Genomic DNA, 17,974 nt, shown 5'->3' on the forward strand with positions numbered 1-17,974 from the left:
CGAAATTCTCTTTCCAAACCCCTGGGGGTATGTGGGCGGGTGACCGAAGTCGGGAACACTAACGACACTTTTTTTTAAACAAAACTTTATTGGTAATAGTTTTCAAATATGTTTACAACAGCACACTGTTCAAGAGGAAGTCGCGTCCTTCGCAGCACACAGGTTGAATTGCCCCGTGCCCACCCGGGGCCCCACCCCAGGCCTGAGAGCTCCTCCTGGATGGGGAGAAGTTAAGAGAGGGACAAATATGGGGATGAATGGGGTGGTTCCCCACTTTTAAGAGAGAAAAAAGCACAAATTGGTAGGGGAGAAAGGGTGATGGACAGCTGACAGCTAAGCAGAGGAGGAGCGCCCAGGATGGGAGGAGGGGGGCGGAGGCTGCTGGGTGAATAAAACAGGCAGCCCCTCCCCAGCAACCCTGGCCTTGAACCCGGGGCCAAGAGCGGGAGGAGGGCTTTGCCTTCTTTTGCGGGGGTTGCCTTCCCAACTGAGCAGAGAGGAGGCTGGGCATTAAAATCTAGCTGAGAGTAAAATCAGAGTTTGGGGGTACTGCTGGTGGGAGGAAAGATCTGGGCTTGGGGCTCCCCTTCTATCTTTTTGGGGGACAACTCCTTTTTGGCAGGGAGGGGGCAGCTGCTTTCTAGGTCTTGGCCGAAGCCCAAAGGTGAAGAAAGGTCTGTTGGGACAGAAGGGGACAGGGGCTTACTTCCAGGCTTGCCAGGGGAACCCCCAGGGTAGGGGGGAGGTGGACAGAGGAGCAGAGGAGATTAGCAGCTTGGGGCGGAGGTCTGGACCCCAGCTCCTTCCTTTATAAATTCAGTCTGCTTCCCAGCCTTGTTAAAATGGATTTGGGAAGGGGGAAGTATGGGAAAGGTAGGGGAAGAAAGTGGGGAGGCACTGGTGGAACTTAAATAAGATTATACTTTTTTTTTTTTTTTTTTAATTCTAGCAAGCAGCCCACCCAACAGGTTACTAAAATCTCTCCTTTCCAGGCATGACTGCTCTGAAGAGAAGGCTGGCCTTTCCTTCATTTGCCCTTAGTGGGTGATGCCTGTGGTTTGGGGAGGTGGGGATGGAGTTAAGTTTGGGGCCCTCTTTCCACACCCTGTCCCTGAATACACCAGCAAGACTTGGTCTGACTGGAACATAGATACTCATTTAAAACAGGCAGAAGTGGGCTGGGTCAGGGGCTTCTGGGGAGGAGGAAGGCAAAAGCGGTGGGGAGGCGCAGGAGGGTGAGGGATTGAGGGAGAGCAGCTGGTGTTTCCATTCCTCTGAATATCTGGCTTCTTGCTCCCCCTACCCTGGAGGGTGGGGTGGGGGTGAAATTAGATGCAAGGAACTCTGGGGCCTTCTGGCTGTTCAATCCAACCCTCCCACCCCCCCCACCAAAAAAAAAAAAAAAAAAAAAGAGAGAGAGAAAGAAAGAAAACCCATGGGGGCACAGGCACACCCCTAAAACTCAGTAAACTCCTTGCCACACTTCTCATTGATGGAGACTCGGATCTCTTCCTCCTCATAGTCGTCAAAATTACTCGTGTCCCCAGGGCCTTTAAACTTTGGTATGAAGGGAGCTTCCACCTGGAGAGGGGTCAAGAACCACTCAGACCTCAGTAGTCAACATAATTATCCTTACAACAATAAATGTAAATGGACTAACATTCATGAGATAATTTACTATGACCCAGGTCTCAGCTTAACATTAGGATGCCAACTCACCTTAATGACCTAAGAATCTCATTATAGGTAGCTCGCCAGAGGGATGTCTCATGCTCAAGGTCACAGAGTGGCCAAATGATCCCACTTCTAGACCCCAGTGCTAGTCCCCTCAGCTGGACTGGCTCAGAGCCTGTGGCCTATTTTCAGATGTCACTTCCCTTTCCATCTCTCCACCGGTTGCCCTCCCTGGCTCAAGGCCTCCTCTCAAAACCCTCTGCACCTGCTGGGAAGAGGGGTGGCATGGGGAAGGAGGTGGCCCACCTTCCTCTGGTAGATGGCGATCCAGTCAGTTGTGGCAAACCACTTGTGGTTCTTGATATCGTTAACCCCATTCTTGAGGTTCCCAAAGCGTTTGGTGAGGTCCACCTGCAGCAGGTTCCGCAGCAGATCCTTCAGGTCAGAGCTGAAGTGGGATGGGAACCGCACCTGGAGAGGGGGTTAACAAGGACAGGGTGGGGGACTTGCCTGGAGTCGAGAAATCCCAGAATGCTGCCTTTGCCACCTAACAGTCCTACTGGGTGGAGAACCTTTAAATTGAATGTGCTTTAGGATCCCATTAAAAAAGCTTGTGTGTGTTGGGGGGTGCCTGGGTGGCTCAGTCAGTTAAGCAACTGCCTTCAGCTCATTTCATGATCCCAAGTTCCTGGGACTGAGCTCCAGGTTGGGCTCCTTGCTCACAGCAGGAGGTCTGCTTCTCCCTTTCCTTCTACCTGCTGCTCCCTCTGCTTGTGCTCTCAATCTCTGTCAAATAAATAAAATCTTGGGGCACCTGGATGGCTCAGTGGGTTAAAGCCTTTGCCTTTGGCTCAGGTCATGATCCCAGGGTCCTGGGATTGAGACCCGCATTGGGCTCTCTGCTCAGCGGGGAGTCTGCTTCCCCTTCTCTCTCTGCCTGCCTCTCTGCCTACTTGTGATCTCTTGTCTGTCAAATAAATAAATAAAGACTTAAAAAAAAAATAAGCTTGTTGGGGCCATGGGAGTTTGATTCAGGAGGTCTGAGAACCTGTGCCTAGCCTGTTCCTCGGCCATGCTGATGCTGTTGGACTGGGGGCCACTTGGGAACTGCTGCTCTAAGGTAAACGCTCCGATGGTTCCCATTTCAGAGAAAAGGAGAGAGGCTCGGATGTGTTGAACAGCTTGTTTAGGGTCACACAGAGGAGTGGGACAAGGGGGCTTTCACCTTGGGTCTGCTGGACTTCAGAACTTGCATTCTTAGCTACTGCTTCCTAAGGCAGCTCTGCCAGGGTCAGGGGGCTTCTGAAATATTCATGGTTATGAGAGGAATGACTGTTTTTGTTTCCCCCTCTCTCCCCATAGCTAAGACTCTTTTATTCTTTAAGGCTCACTTTAACTCTTCCAGAAACTTCCCCAGTCTTGTTCACAAGTAGTTACTGGATTTACAGCCGTAAGAACTAAGTTCTAGCACTGGTCTACATCTTACACACTGTATGACCTTGGCCATGGCCCTTAACCTCTCTGGGCCTGTCCCTGCCTCCAGTTGCACAAGGGAGAGAATACTGCGCAGGGTGCGTGGGAACTGTAAAATGCTACAAAGAAGGGAGTTATGCTTATTTTCTCTTTCCTCCTCAGAACTGCCTATGTTTTTTTTTTTCTTTTCCCCCACTCTGGGCCATTTTCCCTGCAATTTCTTTTCTGCCTGGTGGCACACACCTCGTCTTTCCCTTTTTAGTGACCCCACATTGCAGCTGGTTTCTTTCTCAGAGAGGCAAGTGTCTGGTTCCCCAGTTCTCGTATGGTAAGGTGAAGCTCAGAGGGGCACAGGCACTTGCCCGAGGTTTCAAAGTCAATGGGTGGCTGAGCTGGGACTTGGAGCCAGGTTGACGCCCTCAGGCTGAGCTGGGACCTGCTTCTACTAATTCCTGGGCCAGGTGGAAGGATGGCTGAGTTCTCCCAGCAAGGTGGTGAGCTGAGGGCAGAGGTCGGGTTCCCACCCTGTCCCAAGCCCTTGGGGCCTGTGATGATGCTCTCCACACCTGAGCTTCATCACTCCTTCCAAGTGCTGGGGTATAGCGAAGGGGGGTGTGTTGTGCGACAGGGAGCACATCTGTGCTCTGTGACAGCTCTGCTGCCCCGACCTGCACTCCGAAGAGTCAGCAAATCTGCATCTGGGAGAGAAGACGTGGGCCGCTTCCCCTAAGTGACCCTAAAGGGCCCCGAGTGGCACCCAGGAGCTGCACATGGTTGCTTTTCTGCTGTGAAACTTGTGAAAACTCATGCTCAGTGGGATGACTGGAGGCAAGCAGAGCTTCCGGTCAGGCAGGGGAGGCGTTTGGGTGGGGCTTGGGGTTCTGGAAGCTCTGGAAATATCAGCAGCATGGGTCCAGGATTAGGTGGGGAGGCTGTGTGAGGTGCTGGCCTGTTAGTGTGGCTGGTGCACCCAGCTTCACTGCTTGGCCTAACTTAATGAACTTCTAGATTATTCTGACACTATATGCAGGGCTCCATGGTGAGCAGAACTGGTGGGGAACGGTCTGTCTGGGCGCTTAGCCCCCGTATCCAGGCCTCACCTTCCCAGAGACAATCTTCTCATAGATCTGGATGGGCTGGTCAGCGAAGAAGGGCGGGTAGCCAGCGGCCATCTCGTAGATGAGAACCCCTAGGGCCCACCAGTCCACAGCCTTGTTGTAGCCCTAGAGTGAGAGGGGTGTACGGTGTGAGGAGGGCAAGGAGGGGGTGCAGGCAGAGCAGGCCTCAAGGCAGGGGGATGGACAGGGAGGTGCCTACTTTGCTCAAGATGATCTCTGGGGCCAGGTACTCAGGGGTCCCGCATAAGGTCCAGGTGCGGCCTTTTACACGCTTGGCGAAACCGAAGTCTGTCACCTGCGGGCACAAGAACGAGCTGTTGCCAGGAAGTGGGGAGGGACAGGGAAGATCCAGCCCAAGGCCACCTGGGTCCGCCCCTTGCCCGTCCTGGTGGGCACCTGGATGTAGCCCTGCTGGTCAATGAGGAGGTTCTCCGGCTTCAGGTCCCGGTAGATGAGGTCAAGTGAGTGCAGGTACTCGAAGGTCAGGACGATCTGGGCCGCGTAGAAGCGGGCATGCGGTTCACTTGTGGGGACAATTGGGGAGAGGACAGGTGAGCGTGGGTGGTTATGCCCAGCATGACCTGCCCACCGCCAAATGATCTAGAGCTGCCCCAAATACATAAGCAGAGCAGACTTCTTCGAACAGGGCCCCACACGGGAAGAGCTGCATGTCCAGCAACAGAGGAACACAACCAGAGTGCGGAAGCTTCGCACACTGGGATCGCACCCACCGCCACCACTGGGACAAGCGATGAATACAGTTAACAACGTGGCTAGATGTCAAGATGATTATGTGAGCAAGAGAAAAAAGGCACAGAAGAATGTGAACGGTGTGATTTCCATTTATATCCGGTCCAAACCCAGACCAAACACATTTATGGTGTTTGAAACCAGAAAGGACAACTGCTTTCTTCAGGGCGGCAATTTGCCAAGAAAGGGCTTCGAGGGAATTTTCTGGGGTGAAGGAAATGTTTTCTATGGTATTTTGGGTGGTGGTTTCACAAGTGTACGTGACTGTCAAAACACTGAACACCTATACGTTCTGTTGTATGTAAAGTGCTTATCTATGTAACTAAGGAAAAAGATAGCATGAATTTTATAACTGCCCACTTAAACAGGGAGCCCCAAGTCACTGTGTTACTTCTGTTTTGTGGGGGCTGAGAAACCTCAGCTCAGGGGCAACAAGAACCTGGACAGATCTGGAGAGCCCACTTCCCACCGCCAGATGACTCGGTCATGTGACAACACCTGTGGGCCCACCCGACCCCACCTGGCCAGCTCACCTGAACCTTCCAATCCGCCGCAGGTGGGAGAACATCTCCCCGCCAGGCACATACTCCATGACCATGTATAAATTCGAGTTGTCCTACGGGAAACAGCGGCTGATCAGGGCCCCATCCGAAAGCCTGGTGCCCTTACGTGGTGGTGTTCCAAAACAGGGGGACAACAATAATCTTGGCTCCCATATGAAGCCCATTTGGAGTTCCAGGCGCTGTTCTCCCTGAGCTTTCCCTCTCATTTCCTTCTGCCCCATGAAGAAGAAGGGGCAGCAGGTATCCTGCTTACAGGGGGTGAAGGTGAGGGCCGGGAGGTGGGGTGTAAGGGCCCCAGCCAGCGTGCCTGGGCTGAGGAGAGGACTCCATGGTGTCTCACGTCTGAAACTGTCTTGCCCAAAGCTTGAGGTTACAGTTTTGTCACCTGTAAAACGGGCCCAGGATGGGCTACAGAATTTGTGGGGCCCCACAATAAAAATGTGAAGCCCCTTGTTAAAAAAAAATTATGACAGATTTTAAGAAGGTAGCAGCAGAGGTTGAAGCCACACGTGGGGGTCTGTCTGGGTCTCAGGCCTTGAATAGCTTTTCCCAGATCTTGTTGTCACAGCTTAGGACAACACCCAAAATAGCTCATGGAGGGCACTCACTTTGTGCTCAGAATGGTCATGCCCACCCCATCAGGTGGGGAGTGTTGTGATCCCCATTTTATAGACAAGGAAACTGAGACTCAGGGCAGGGAGGTCCCACGCCAGCATTACACAGCCTGGAGGTGCACAGAACCGGGGTTTGAATCCAGGCTGCGTGGGGAGTTTGGGCTGCAGGTGGGTGTCGGGGAGCTGCTTTGGAGGGACGTCAGCCAGGGTCGCAGGCTAGAAGCTGGTGGGCCCAGGAGCTGAATGTGGGGCTAGCAGAGTCAAAGGCTGACTCCTGCTCCCAGCAGCCCTCCTCTGGGACTCTCCTTCTTTCTCCTTCAAGGCCTGCCTTGCCCTCGGCCCCCATCCTAGCTCTGGGAGCCCCAAGGCTGTACCACTTAGCAGGGGCTCCGGTCCCCGGGACCCCACCTTGAAGGAGAACTCGAGTTTGACGAGGAACGGAAAGTTGACCGCCTGCAGGATACGCTTCTCATTCAGGGTGTGCTCGATCTGTTTCAGCTTCACTACCTGCAGGGGTGGGAAGGGAGGGCAGAGAGGGTCTGAGAAGTTCCTCTTCCTCCCCCATGCCCAGAAGTAGGGGTACCTGGGCTGGGTCCTTTGAGTGCCCACAGCCTGTAGAGCCTGGGCTTGGAGGCACAGTGAGGACATACTGAGAAGGCAGAGGCTGCCTGTCCCTGCATGGCAGGTTCAGGGCAAGAACACGCGTCACCAAGCCTCATGGTCCAGAGGGGTCAGAGCCATGGTGTGGGAAGCTTGGGGCCTGTGGATACCCAGATAAGAGGCCTGGTAAGGTCAGGGGGATGGGGGAGTCAGAGAAGGCTTCCTGGAGGAAAGGGCAGCTAAGCTGAAACCGAAAAGACAAGCGGGAGTGATACCTAAGAGATGTTTGGAAACACTTCGCCTGCATCCAGAGCACCCTCCCCACAGCCATTCAAACCCCAGGCTCATTCTACCTCAGCTGTCCCCAGCAGGCGCCTCACACATAATGACAAGAGCCCTGAGGGGCATGTGCTCTGAGCATGGGATTTTGGCAGATACAGAGAAGGGACGTGACTTGCCCAAGGTCAACCACTGCTAATCCGGGTCAGGCCTGCATGTTGCCTGCAGGCAGGCTGGCCCCTTGGTCAGCTCTGATCTGCTGTGCCACAGGGCTCCTCCTGCTTTGCTCACAGCTGTGAGCTACAGGTCCACACGGGCACTGTCTGGTGAGTCTGTACTACCACGTTTGGATGCTGAGCACCTGAGATGTGGCTAGGTGCCTGGTGAGCTGAGTTTAAAATTTTAAGTTTCTAAAATGAAAAAAAAAAAAAAATTTTTTTTTTTAATTTGTCAGAGAGAGAGAGAGAGAGAGAGAGTGCGCGTGCACAAACAGACAGAGTGGCAGGCAGAGGCAGAGAGAGAAGCAGGCTCCCCACTGAGCAAGGAGCCCGATTCGGGACTCGATCCCAGGACCCAGAGATCATGACCTGAGCAGAAGGCAGCGGCCTAACTGACTGAACCACCCAGGTGTCCCTGAAATTTTTTTTTTTCTAAAGATTTTATTTATTTATTTGACAGAGAGAGACATAGCGAGAGAGGGAACACAAGCAGAGGGAGAGGTAGGCAGAGGGAGAAGCAGGCTTCCTGCCGACCAGGTAGCCCCATGTGGGGCTCAACCCCAGGACCTTGGGATCATGACCTGAGCCAAAGGCAGATGCTTAATGACTGAGCCAGCCAGGAGCCCCTAAAATGAAAATTTAAAAAGGGACACTTGAGGCCAGTTACTCGGTGACTTTTAAGCCCGACTGGAACAATGCGGGCTATGTGAATTTGCTTTTCCAACTTCTCTGCTTTTTCTTGTTTTCTAGTGAAAACTGAACATCTGACCAGAGATGTAAGTGTAAAATACATGCTGGATTCTGAAGACTTAATACAGTAAAAAAAAAAAAAAAAAAAAGAGATGTCTCATTAATGGTATTTTTGCACTGGTTACATATATTGAAATTTTAATATTATAAATATACTGGCTTAAGTAGAGCACATTTCTGAAATTAATTCTATCTGTTTCTTCTCACTTTTTAAAGGGGGGGATTCTACAAAATTTAAAAGCATATACAGGGCGCCTAGGTGGCTCAATGGGTTAAAGCCTCTGCCTTCGGCTCAGGTCATGATCCTAGGGTCCTGGGATCGAGCCCCGCATCAGGCTCTCTGCTGCTCAGCAGGGAGCCTGCTTCCTCCTCTCTCTCTGCCTGCCTCTCTGCCTAATTGTGATCTCTGTCAAATAAATAAATAAAATCTTAAAAAAAAAAAAAGCCAAACCATATACACCTCATGTTACATTTCTGTTAAACAGTGCTACCCAACGGTAGTGCCTGGCATAGAGTAGGGTCTCAAAAATATTTACAGAAATAAGGTCTATGGGGTGCCTGGGTGGCTCCATCAGTTGAGCGTCTGCCTTCGGCTCGGGTCATGATCCCAGGGTCTTGGGACGAAGTCCTGCACCAGGATCCCTGCTCGGTGGGGAGTCTGTTTCTTCCTCTCCCTCTGGCCCTCCTACCCACTTTTACCCCCTCCCCCTGTCTTGAATAAATAAATAGCATCTTTAAAAAAAAAAAAAGTCTGTGTGGGGCACCTGGGTGGCTCAGTTGGTTAAGCCATGATGACTCTGGTCATGATTCCAGAGTGCTGGGATGGAGCCCTGCACGGAGCCCCACCTTGCGCTCCCTGCTCAGCGGGGAGTCTGCTTCTCCCTCTCTGTCTGCTCCTTCCACTCCCTCACCCCTGCTTGTGCTCTCTCTTGCTATCTCACTAATAAATAAAGTAAAAAGAAAGAAAGAAAGAAGGAAGTAAGGTCTGTGTAAACACAATACTTTCCCCAGGAAGACTTCTGGCTTCCTTGGTACAGTGTAGGTGTTTGAACCCATGTTCACAGCCTGGGCTCCCATGAAAGGCTGGTCTGGGGAACCTGGGTGGCTCAGTGGTTTGAGGCCTCTGCCTTCGGCTCAGGTCATGATCCCGGGGTCCTGGGATCGAGCCCCGCATCGGGCTCTTTGCTCAGCAGAGAGCCTACTTCCTCCTCTCTCTCTGTCTGCCTCTCTGCCTACTTGTGATCTCTGTCTGTCAAATAAATAAATAAAATCTTTAAAAAAAAAAAAAAAGAAAGGCTGGTCTGGAGGGGAAGCTTCATGAAGGCAGCATGGGTGCTTCTGGCCCTTGGGTCTGGCACATTAGAAGGCTCAGGAAACGGTGAATGACAGACAGGAAGACTGCTCAGGCAGTGGGAACAGGCTGAAGGAAGGCCTGGTGGGTGGACGGTGGCCCCCGGGATGGGCCGTGCTTACCTTCTGTTTGTCGAGGATCTTCATGGCAAAGTGGTTCCCGGTCTCCTTGTGCTTCACCAGCATCACCCGCCCAAAGGAGCCTGTGCCGAGGGTCTTGATTCGTTCAAACTGATCCAAATGGGCTGTATTCTGTGGGAGGAGGGGTTGCGAGGGTCAGGGACCCTCTCCGAGTGGGGACAAGGCCAAGGTCCGGGGCTCCCTCTGCCACCAGCAGAGGGGGCCCTGGGGAGCAGGTGGAGTGATGGCGGGGGGAGGACAGGGGGCGGAAAAACAAGATGGCGAAGGACACATTCCTTAAGGCGGGTGGCAGGGGCCAGATCCGGCCCTGGCCCAGGGCCCAGGAACTGCTGGCAGCTGCATGGGGGGCAGGGGCCACCAGGTGGAAGGGGTGGTGGGGTGGAGATGCGTGGCAGTGGGTGATTGGGTGCCTCCGCCCAGGAGCCCCCACTGGCACCTAGGGGGCAAATGGAGTCAGGTCTGGAGTCCTCCACAGGGCCCGAAAAATCCTCACCATGTGAGAGGGACATAGCTGGAGGGTAGGGGCCCGTCAGCTCTCCCCTCTAAGGCTCTGCATCCCAGGTGCTTACCTGAGCAGGATTTTCCCATTTTTTAAGAAAATCTTCTTTGGCTTTGGCTAAGAACTCTTTCACTGAAAGGAAAAGAGAGAGCATTGGTTAGAAACCCCATCTGGTCGGGGTGGGCCGAGGCCATTCCTGGGGAGACGCTCATTTGTGCAAAGTGGGGTGTAGCTGTCTCAGCCCAGAGACTGGCCTTATCCCAGCAGCTTCAGGTGCCCCGGCTGAGCTGGAGGGCAGCTTTGGGGGACCCTGATCCGGGCTGGGGCCTGCCTTTACTCAGAGAAGTGGGATACAGACTCAACTCCGTCCCAAATGGGGTGCAAGGTGACTCAGGGGTTACTCTTAGGGGTACAGAGAGTGACGCCCAGGCCAGCCCACCCCCACTCGCTCCAGTTCTGACCGACATTCCACGGCCAGGGCCGACGCCAGCCAAGATATTTATAGCCTGGGGATTTGGCTGCTCCTCCAGCCCCTTCTCTGGGGAGGCTGGGCCCTGGGTGGAGGCCTCTGGGGCTCGGGTAGCAAGCGCCCTTGGGGGGCTCAGCTGTTGCCTTGGCCCCCAGCTGGCCCAGTTCCTGACTTTGCCAGTCCAGGGGAACTTCCTCTGAGCTGGTTCAAGGGGAGCCTTGCCCGATGCCCATACCCTATGGGCCCTTCAGCACCCCAAGGTGAACATCACCATCCAGCTAACAGTGAAGACCTCCTGGTGTATGCGCCTGCTCACTTGGTTCGCCTACCAACTTTCCTTTTATTCATCCTTCCCATTTAAAGCCCTAGGAAACTGAGGCTGGAAAAAAGGCCTTCTTGCCAAAGCCGAGAAGGAGCCCAGTAAAGCAGCTAAGGGCTGGAACACTGGGACAAGATCAAGTTCAAATCCCGGTCTGGTCTCTGATGAGCTGTGCAACCTTAGGCTACTGACCTGACCTCAGTTTTCCTCAACTGGAAAGTGGGGATAATACTAGTAACGACCTAGTAGGGTGGTTGTGAGGAATGAATGAATTAACCTTGGCAAAAAGGGTTGGACAGTGGCTGGTATGGGGTTAATGCCACATAAATGGCAATTACTGATCTTGCTCTTAAGTACTTAAGAAAACTGAGGTATGAAATACTGGGGTGGGGTACACTGGCCTCTCAAACTTTAAATGTACAGCCTGGTGGATTCTCACATTACAGACCCATCCTTGTAACTACCCCTGGGGCCAGGCACGCTCTTCAGGGACCCTTCCGGTGTGCTAGTCCTTTGCTGAATGCTTTCTGTGCTTGATTCCTACCGTGATGGGTCAGACCTGCTGTTCCTCTCCTTGTACAGATGGGAAGACTGACCAGGCCCGAAGTGGCCTGCCGGACCTCACTGCCCACAAGACTCAGTGTTTCGCTGCTGCCGGATAGCAGTGCACGAGGGCGGCCCACAGACCAAGCTGTCTTCTACCTCCTGATGTTCCTGCGACACCTGCTACCCTGAGGGGTTGTGTAGGCTTGCACTCAGGCCTTGTCTGTCACCTGCCTGGACTACCCAGACATAGCGCCAGAAATTCCACACAGCCTCAGGGGTGGCTGCCACTCCCACCGTCCCCAAGACTCGCCTCAGTGTTTGGAGGGATGAACCTTCCATGGGGTTGCAGGAGTGGCAGATGGAGGTGAGACTGTCAGTCAGGAAAACCCTCACATGGGGGACTGGGCAGCCAGGGGGCAGTCAAGGAACGGCCACGAGTCGTAGGCTGGTGCCTGGCTGGGCCGTCCGCTGCTCGAGATCTCTCTGAGCCTGAGGGCTGCACCAAGTCCAATGCTTTTGCCTGCACAATCTCTTCTGAAGCAGAACACCTTCCTTGAAAACCTCCAAACATACACACTGAATTCTGAATGAAGGTGGTGGGGGAGAGGGTACCCATCACCTTTGGGTACCTTTGCCTGCCCAAGAGGGCGAAGAAAGGGATGTGGGAAGAATCCAGGAAAATGCCTGGTCCTACTTCCCCGTTTGCTCTCAGCCATCCCTGAGAATTACCATATTCTGCTTTTTCCTGACTCAGTGGGCCTGCCTCTGGCTGTCTGCTGGTTCCCCACTGAGAGGCTCCACGGGAGCCTTGGTCCTAGTACAGCTCTTCTCTAGACTCTCAAAGAACTAAAGGGCCCAGACTATGTCCCCTCTGGTGCCACTGGCTTGCCAGGTTTGGGCACAGTGGGGAAGGGAGGGGATGGTGCCAGGAGTGCGCAGATAAAGAGGGATAATAAGTGGGGAACCCCAGCCAGGAGCCCCCATACTCACCTCTGCTTCCTACCTCTTCCAGCAGAGGGTGCAATGGGGGGATGCAGAGGGATAGGGTGACCTGAGACCCATCAAGCCCTGGCCAGGGAGGCTCAGGGTGCTGGCTACGGCTTAGGTACCCAGAAGGTGCGGTGCAGGTAGCCCAGGAAGCGGATAGTCAGGTGGGCCCAGAGGAGCAGCTGCAGCCACAGCTGGAAGGTGGTCTCCGAGTCACTGCCCTGGGTACTGCCTGACCCCACATCCATCCCAGGCTGCCCTGAGCTCTCCCTGGAACCTTCCCTTTGCGGGGAAACCAGGAATACGCAAAGCCTCTGAGCTGGCTTCCTCTGGAGGGCCTCAGGGGACCAGGGAGGAGGAGCTGGTTGCCAGGGAAGCATTTAAAGGTGCCTGCTCCCAGCTGGCCAGGGTTCGCAAAGGCCCTCCTTGGCAGAAGGCAGTGGGAAGATTCTCCTGAGGGTGTCCCTTCTGGCTGGCCTGGCTGCCCCAGGGGTGGAGTGCTAAAGCTAACTTCCTGTTCCAGGGACTTCACTGCTCTCAAGACACCAGGTCCTGCCTTCCTCAGTGGGTGCTGAACTACCCAACGGATGGCACCGGATGTGCCCAGGGCAGTGTTCACTGGGCAGAGGGGAAGGAGTTAAGATTCAGGCCCAGGCAGCAGCAAGGGGCTCCCTGGGGGGGCCAAAGGAGCCCCAGAGCCCAGTTAATTAGCTGAAAGAGCGGATGGGAGAGAAAGGCGTGATTGGGGGGGCGGGGCAGACACAAGAGCCACCCTATCTCCTCCCCTAAGTCCTCTTTGAATCTGGAGCCCCCAATTCCTGCTGCCCCAGGAGAAAAATGGGTATATCTGGATTTATCTTGCTTCTGTGTGGGGGCAGAGAGGGGGACTGACATCGCGGGATGTCCTTGGCCTGTCAAACCTTGTCCTGTGCTTGGCTCTGCTTTCAGCCACAAAAGTCCAACCGGAAACGAAAGACTAAACCTAGGAGTGGGGGGAGGGGGAGGCAGCCTTGACCATCTTCCTCCTTCTTTCCACATCCCAAATAAAGTGGAGGGTCAGTGGAAGCTTCTCTGAAAGTGCCCAGCACCCGTGGCCCCTCCTGACAACAGGAAGTGGCAGAGAAGGGAAACCCAGCCAGCTGCTGGCTTATGAAACCCGCACCCTTGCCATGTCTCCTACGGGGGATGGAGGGGTGGTTCCCAGCCTCCACTCTGGTCTGGATTCTATTTGGGCTAACAGAAGGAACCTCAGACACCCGTCCAAAAGCCAGGGCCACAGCAGGAGGCAGGAGCCCAGCCTCAGACGCTGTGGACAACAAGTCCAGCAACACTCAGCCCTCTGAAACCTGTTTGGGACATGGATGAATGGGACCCCTCTTCTGGACTGGATCACTCCCCAGCCAGATGGACCCCCATTCTGTACTGAACCATCACCCATTATGACCTGGACTCCATCACTGAGCTGAATCAACCCCCAGTCTTAACACACTTAACACACACTGGGCTGGACCACCCCACTGCCTTTGTCTGAGCTGGAACCCCCTGTGCTCACTTTGGCAGCACATATTCTAAAATTGAGCTGGGCCCCACTCTGGGTGGACCGTCCCCCCTTGGCTGAACAGGGCCGCCCATACATCTTCTTTTCCCCAGGCCCCCAGGCTCAGGGTGGTTAGTCAGGGAGGGGTTTCCAGGGCCAGCCAAGGGTCTACAGACTCTTCCTCTCTACCTATTCCTGAAACTCCACTGTAGCCCTTCCCTGGCTTGAGGGGCATAGAGTGCCTGGGAAGTTGCTATAGTAACAGGGCTCATCCTCACCATCGTTGGGGTTGGAAGCCATCACTCAGTCTTCCTCTCAGGGCACCAGGACTACGGTGGCTGGGAAGGCTCATGAGACCTGCTGTACCAGCTTGGCTGCCCCATCCCCAATACTCTGTCTGTAAGGGGAGGTAGGGAGTTGTGGGGTGGTGGGAGGAAGGGAAACCCAACTTAGGGACCAGTGGGTGCAGCGGAGGGATAGACAGGACCCTCAAGGTTCTGGAGGCCTTCCTTCCTGGGCTAAGGGAAAAGCTGACTCGGCAGGACCCTCTTGGGCACCCATACAACTGCCAGTGCACAGAAGGCGCTTGCTGCTCTGAGATAGGCTTCTGTGGGATGTCAGAGGACCGCCATTCTTCCCATCCAGGGGCCTCTTGGGGGCACTTCTCCCAGAGCCTGGATCTGCTTGTCCCTGGGACCTGGAAGGGAATCGGGGGGTTCCCTCTTGCCAGCCCCACCCCTTCTGTGGGCCAGCTCCCAGGGGTGCCTTTGGCCAGGGCCAGCCAAGGCCTGAGCTCCACTTGGCCGCCTGTCCCTGGGCCTCTTGGGAAGCCTTCTCTTAGTTCTCCAGCTTCCTCAGAGTCCAGGGCTTGGTCTTTTTAATATGCTCCTTAGCATCTTCCCCGGACCCCTACCAATGGCTTTGGCATCTTTGGGTTACGATGTCTCCCACCCCACCTCAGGGCTTGTTCTAGATCCCTGCTCTTCTGGGAGGAAACTGACACCGTCTCCTGCCATGGAGACAGGAGCCTGGGGGGCTGAGGGATGTCTGACTGGTGCCTCCTATGGCTTGGGCATTTTCCTGACCCAGGTCAGGCTAGCAACCGGCAGATGAAATTCAGGTGCCCCCTACAGGCTGGCCTGGCTACTGCCCCCACCCCCACCCCCACTGCACCCTGGTGACAAGAGGGCATATTTTGTCTAATTTCATTCTTTTGGACTCAGGGCTTCAAAGCAAAAAGGGGCTTCCTTTCTCATCCTATTTCCTTTTCTAAGAGCCCCTATAAGCCTCTGGAAGGACGTACAGCTTGGGGGCATTTCCTGAAGTGTGACATGGGTCCCCCTGGCAGGGCACAGAATGATTTTAGGAAGTTTCACTTTTCCAGTTTGTATTTTAATGTGTACCAGAGAGAACATGACTAGCAGAACAATCTCCTGATTTCATTTATATTATTGCTTAGAACAGATCAAACTTTACATCTGAACCAAAGTGGGTCAAAAATTTATTATTTTAAATTAAGAAAATATAAGTGAATAGAATAAAAATCAATGAGGCAGCTTGAGAATGTCTGGGTCTGGAAATTCTGGGGTCTAGGAACTTAGCTGATAAGCGGATCTGGATGCAAATCCTGCATCTCTGACATCATCTATGTCAATCTCAAGACAGCATGTTTGGAAAATTTAGAGAAAACTGTTATGAGAATCATTCCAGCGAATTGATCTACGAAGACCATTTAGCCTGGCACATCCTAGATGCCTAGTAAACAGTAGCTCTGTTTCATCATGAGAGTCCACTTCTGGGTGTCTGGCCTGCCTGCTCTCCTAGTGAATTAGCGGTTCCTTCCAGAGCCTCTCTGATCCTCCGGAATCCTTTTCCCTGTGTGGCTCTCTGCCCCACTATGCATGTGTTTGATATGCCTTGAAAGTTTTCCAGGACAATGTCATCTCCCCAACTTTCAACTGAGCTTCCGCAGTATATAGCAATTTGCCTCCACCTTCTACCTCCCGGCCAGCCTCACCTGCTGGGGGTTCCAGCCCCTCCCCCTCTGCCTAGTACCCTCCACGCTCATGCCCAGACCTTTTTTGGTCACTACCCACCTGCTCCTCTGTCATCAAGTGCTCAGCTACAGGCACTTGCCTCCCTGTCCCCCGCCCATCAGTGACATGTTAGGCCTTTCCATGGCTGCTTGGTGATTCTGAGTTCTGTCATTTGAATCCGTGTGGAAATAAAGTTCCCTGGGTTTTGTGCCTGCATCCTTCTGGGACGGGGCATTCAAAGAACTCAGATGCTGGGGTCTGAGATCAGAAATTGGGAAGGGCGTATTTGGACATGGCCTCTCTTTCAGCTCTATTTCTGGGTAACTGGAAGGGGGTCCTAGCTCAGGTCCAGCTATAGGTCTGGAGTGATGACAATTTAAGAGCTGGGAGAACTGAGGAAGGAAGGCGCTGAGGCCATTTCTGAAGGCATTTCCAGATACAGAGTCTCTCTGGCTGGAAAAGGCCAACACCAACATAATTTGGGGGCTGAGGGGGAAACAGGCCTCTCTCTGGCTGAGCCCTGGGAATGATCAGAATCTATTTGTCCCTTGGCAAAGCAAGTCATTAGATGTCAGTCGCTACTCTCTCCAACTGTCATGCATCAAGTCCCCTCTGTCACCATCCCAGCTCAAGTTGAATGAGCCCTGCTAAACCCAGACACTTCATACCCCACTTTTCATCCTGGGCCAGGAGAGGGTGAAGAAGCCCTGGGGACTGCGTGAATGACGGAGCCTCAGTTGTGAAACGACCATTTATTTAGGGGCACTTCAAGAAGCCTAGAGCTCACTGCATATCAGGAGATGGGAAGGAGCTCTGTTGCCGCCCCCCTCACCCCCCTCCCCAAACCCAAGAAAGAAGATGCAACGAATCCCAGCAAGACGGGCTCAAACTTGGCTTTGGAAGCACTGAAGCAGTTCTCTAGGTTCATAAACAGTCTGCTACCTCAGTCAGGGACAGACGCTTGCTTGGAGGAGGGAACACAGGCAGAGAAGCAGAGTGACTGAGTGACAGGATGAGAGAGGGGCAGAGGGACCCAGAAAGATCCTGTCCCCCATGCCAAGTGACACAGAAGGGAAAAACAATGCTGGGGGTGGCTCTGGGAAATGCTTAAGGGGGGCAGCGTGGGTTTGGAGGGGGCTGTGATAAGGTGAAAAGGGGAAGGGCAGGAGAAAGATGGCGGGGGCTGGAGGGGGGAGGGGTGTGGTCACTAAGTGGCCAAGGTCCCTGCGGGGTGGAGGCAGACCCTATAGCACTCCTAAGCTGGCATAAAGCTGGGTTGGGGTCTGGCAGTGAGTTCCATCAGTGGGAGAGGTGAGTGAGGAAGTGGAGGGATTAGAATCTAGGAAGAGGGGGCAGGAAAGGAGGGGGTGGGGTGGTGACAAGGCCCCATGTGGGGCCCCAGCGGTCATACGTGCCTTGGTTGGCAGTGACAGCTGGGTGGGGGGGGCACAGTCTTTGCAGTGGGGGGTGGCCTTTGGCAAGGGGGCCCCTACGGGGGTCTTCTGCGGGCCCTGGGACCAAACCTTGGACAGGCAGGGGTAAGGGGCGCTGGGAGGGGATGAGCAGAGAGAAATAGAGGGGGGCGCGTAGGGGGAGGGGCCAGGCGGTGATGGACAGGCCGGGGGCTGGCAGCGCGGGGCCGGGATCGGGGTCATGGCCCGGGCACTCACCGCTCTCCTGCTCGCTGCCCTTCTTGGCGGCTGCGGCGTTGCCCATCGCGGCGACGGCGGCCGGGGCCGGTCCCGGAGCTGCGGCGCGGCGGGTGCTGGCGGCGGCCGGCGGCCCAGGAGCGCGCTGGGCGGCGGCGGCGGCCCCTCGGGTTGGCTGCGCTAGCTGCGGCGCCGCGACCCCCGCCCAGCCCCTGCTTCCCGCGTCTCTCCGCGCCCGCCCGCCCGGGAACCTCAGCCCAAGTCCGCTGCTGCTGTCCGTGACGCCCCCGCAGCCCGCCGCTCATTGGCCTAAGCTGTTCTGAGTGACGGCGCCACGCCGCCGCCCATTGGTCCTCCTCAATCCTCCCGAGCTGCGATAGGCCCTCGGCTCCGTGACGCGCG

General features: G+C 54.6%; 1 protein-coding gene across 3 annotated transcripts; it reads right to left on the reverse strand.

Moving 5' to 3' along the window:
- Positions 1-68: 68 nt before the first annotated feature.
- On the reverse strand, positions 69-17,639 carry PRKACA (protein kinase cAMP-activated catalytic subunit alpha). Of its 3 annotated transcripts, none has more exons than XM_032313397.1 (10): positions 17,594-17,639; positions 10,100-10,161; positions 9,513-9,641; positions 6,601-6,699; positions 5,549-5,631; positions 4,662-4,788; positions 4,465-4,560; positions 4,248-4,370; positions 1,981-2,145; positions 69-1,581 (listed from the first exon to the last, which is right to left on the reverse strand). In XM_032313397.1, exons 1-10 carry the CDS (start codon positions 17,637-17,639, stop codon positions 1,456-1,458), a joined length of 1,056 nt encoding a protein of 351 aa, XP_032169288.1. In that variant the 3' UTR covers positions 69-1,455. The 3 variants fall into 3 exon arrangements, with proteins under 3 accessions (XP_032169288.1, XP_032169302.1, XP_032169293.1); XM_032313411.1 differs by lacking the exon at positions 17,594-17,639 and adding an exon at positions 14,166-14,202 and having other exon boundaries at positions 1,456-1,581; XM_032313402.1 differs by lacking the exon at positions 17,594-17,639 and adding an exon at positions 10,457-10,511 and having other exon boundaries at positions 1,456-1,581.
- Positions 17,640-17,974: the final 335 nt, after the last annotated feature.

The sequence above is a fragment of the Mustela erminea genome, chromosome 1 (assembly GCF_009829155.1).
Source record: "Mustela erminea isolate mMusErm1 chromosome 1, mMusErm1.Pri, whole genome shotgun sequence".
Classification (NCBI taxonomy): Eukaryota; Metazoa; Chordata; class Mammalia; order Carnivora; family Mustelidae; genus Mustela; species Mustela erminea.

Excerpts from the sequence above, each read along its gene's own strand:
- PRKACA (XM_032313397.1), bottom strand. The coding sequence starts at position 17,639 with ATGGGCAACGCCGCAGCCGCCAAGAAGGGCAGCGAGCAGGAGAGCG. Across the intron at positions 9,642-10,099 it reads AATGGGAAAATCCTGCTCAG|AATACAGCCCATTTGGATCA; the intron begins GTAAGCACCTGG and ends CTCCTCCCACAG. Across the intron at positions 5,632-6,600 it reads AACTCGAGTTCTCCTTCAAG|GACAACTCGAATTTATACAT; the intron begins GTGGGGTCCCGG and ends TGTTTCCCGTAG.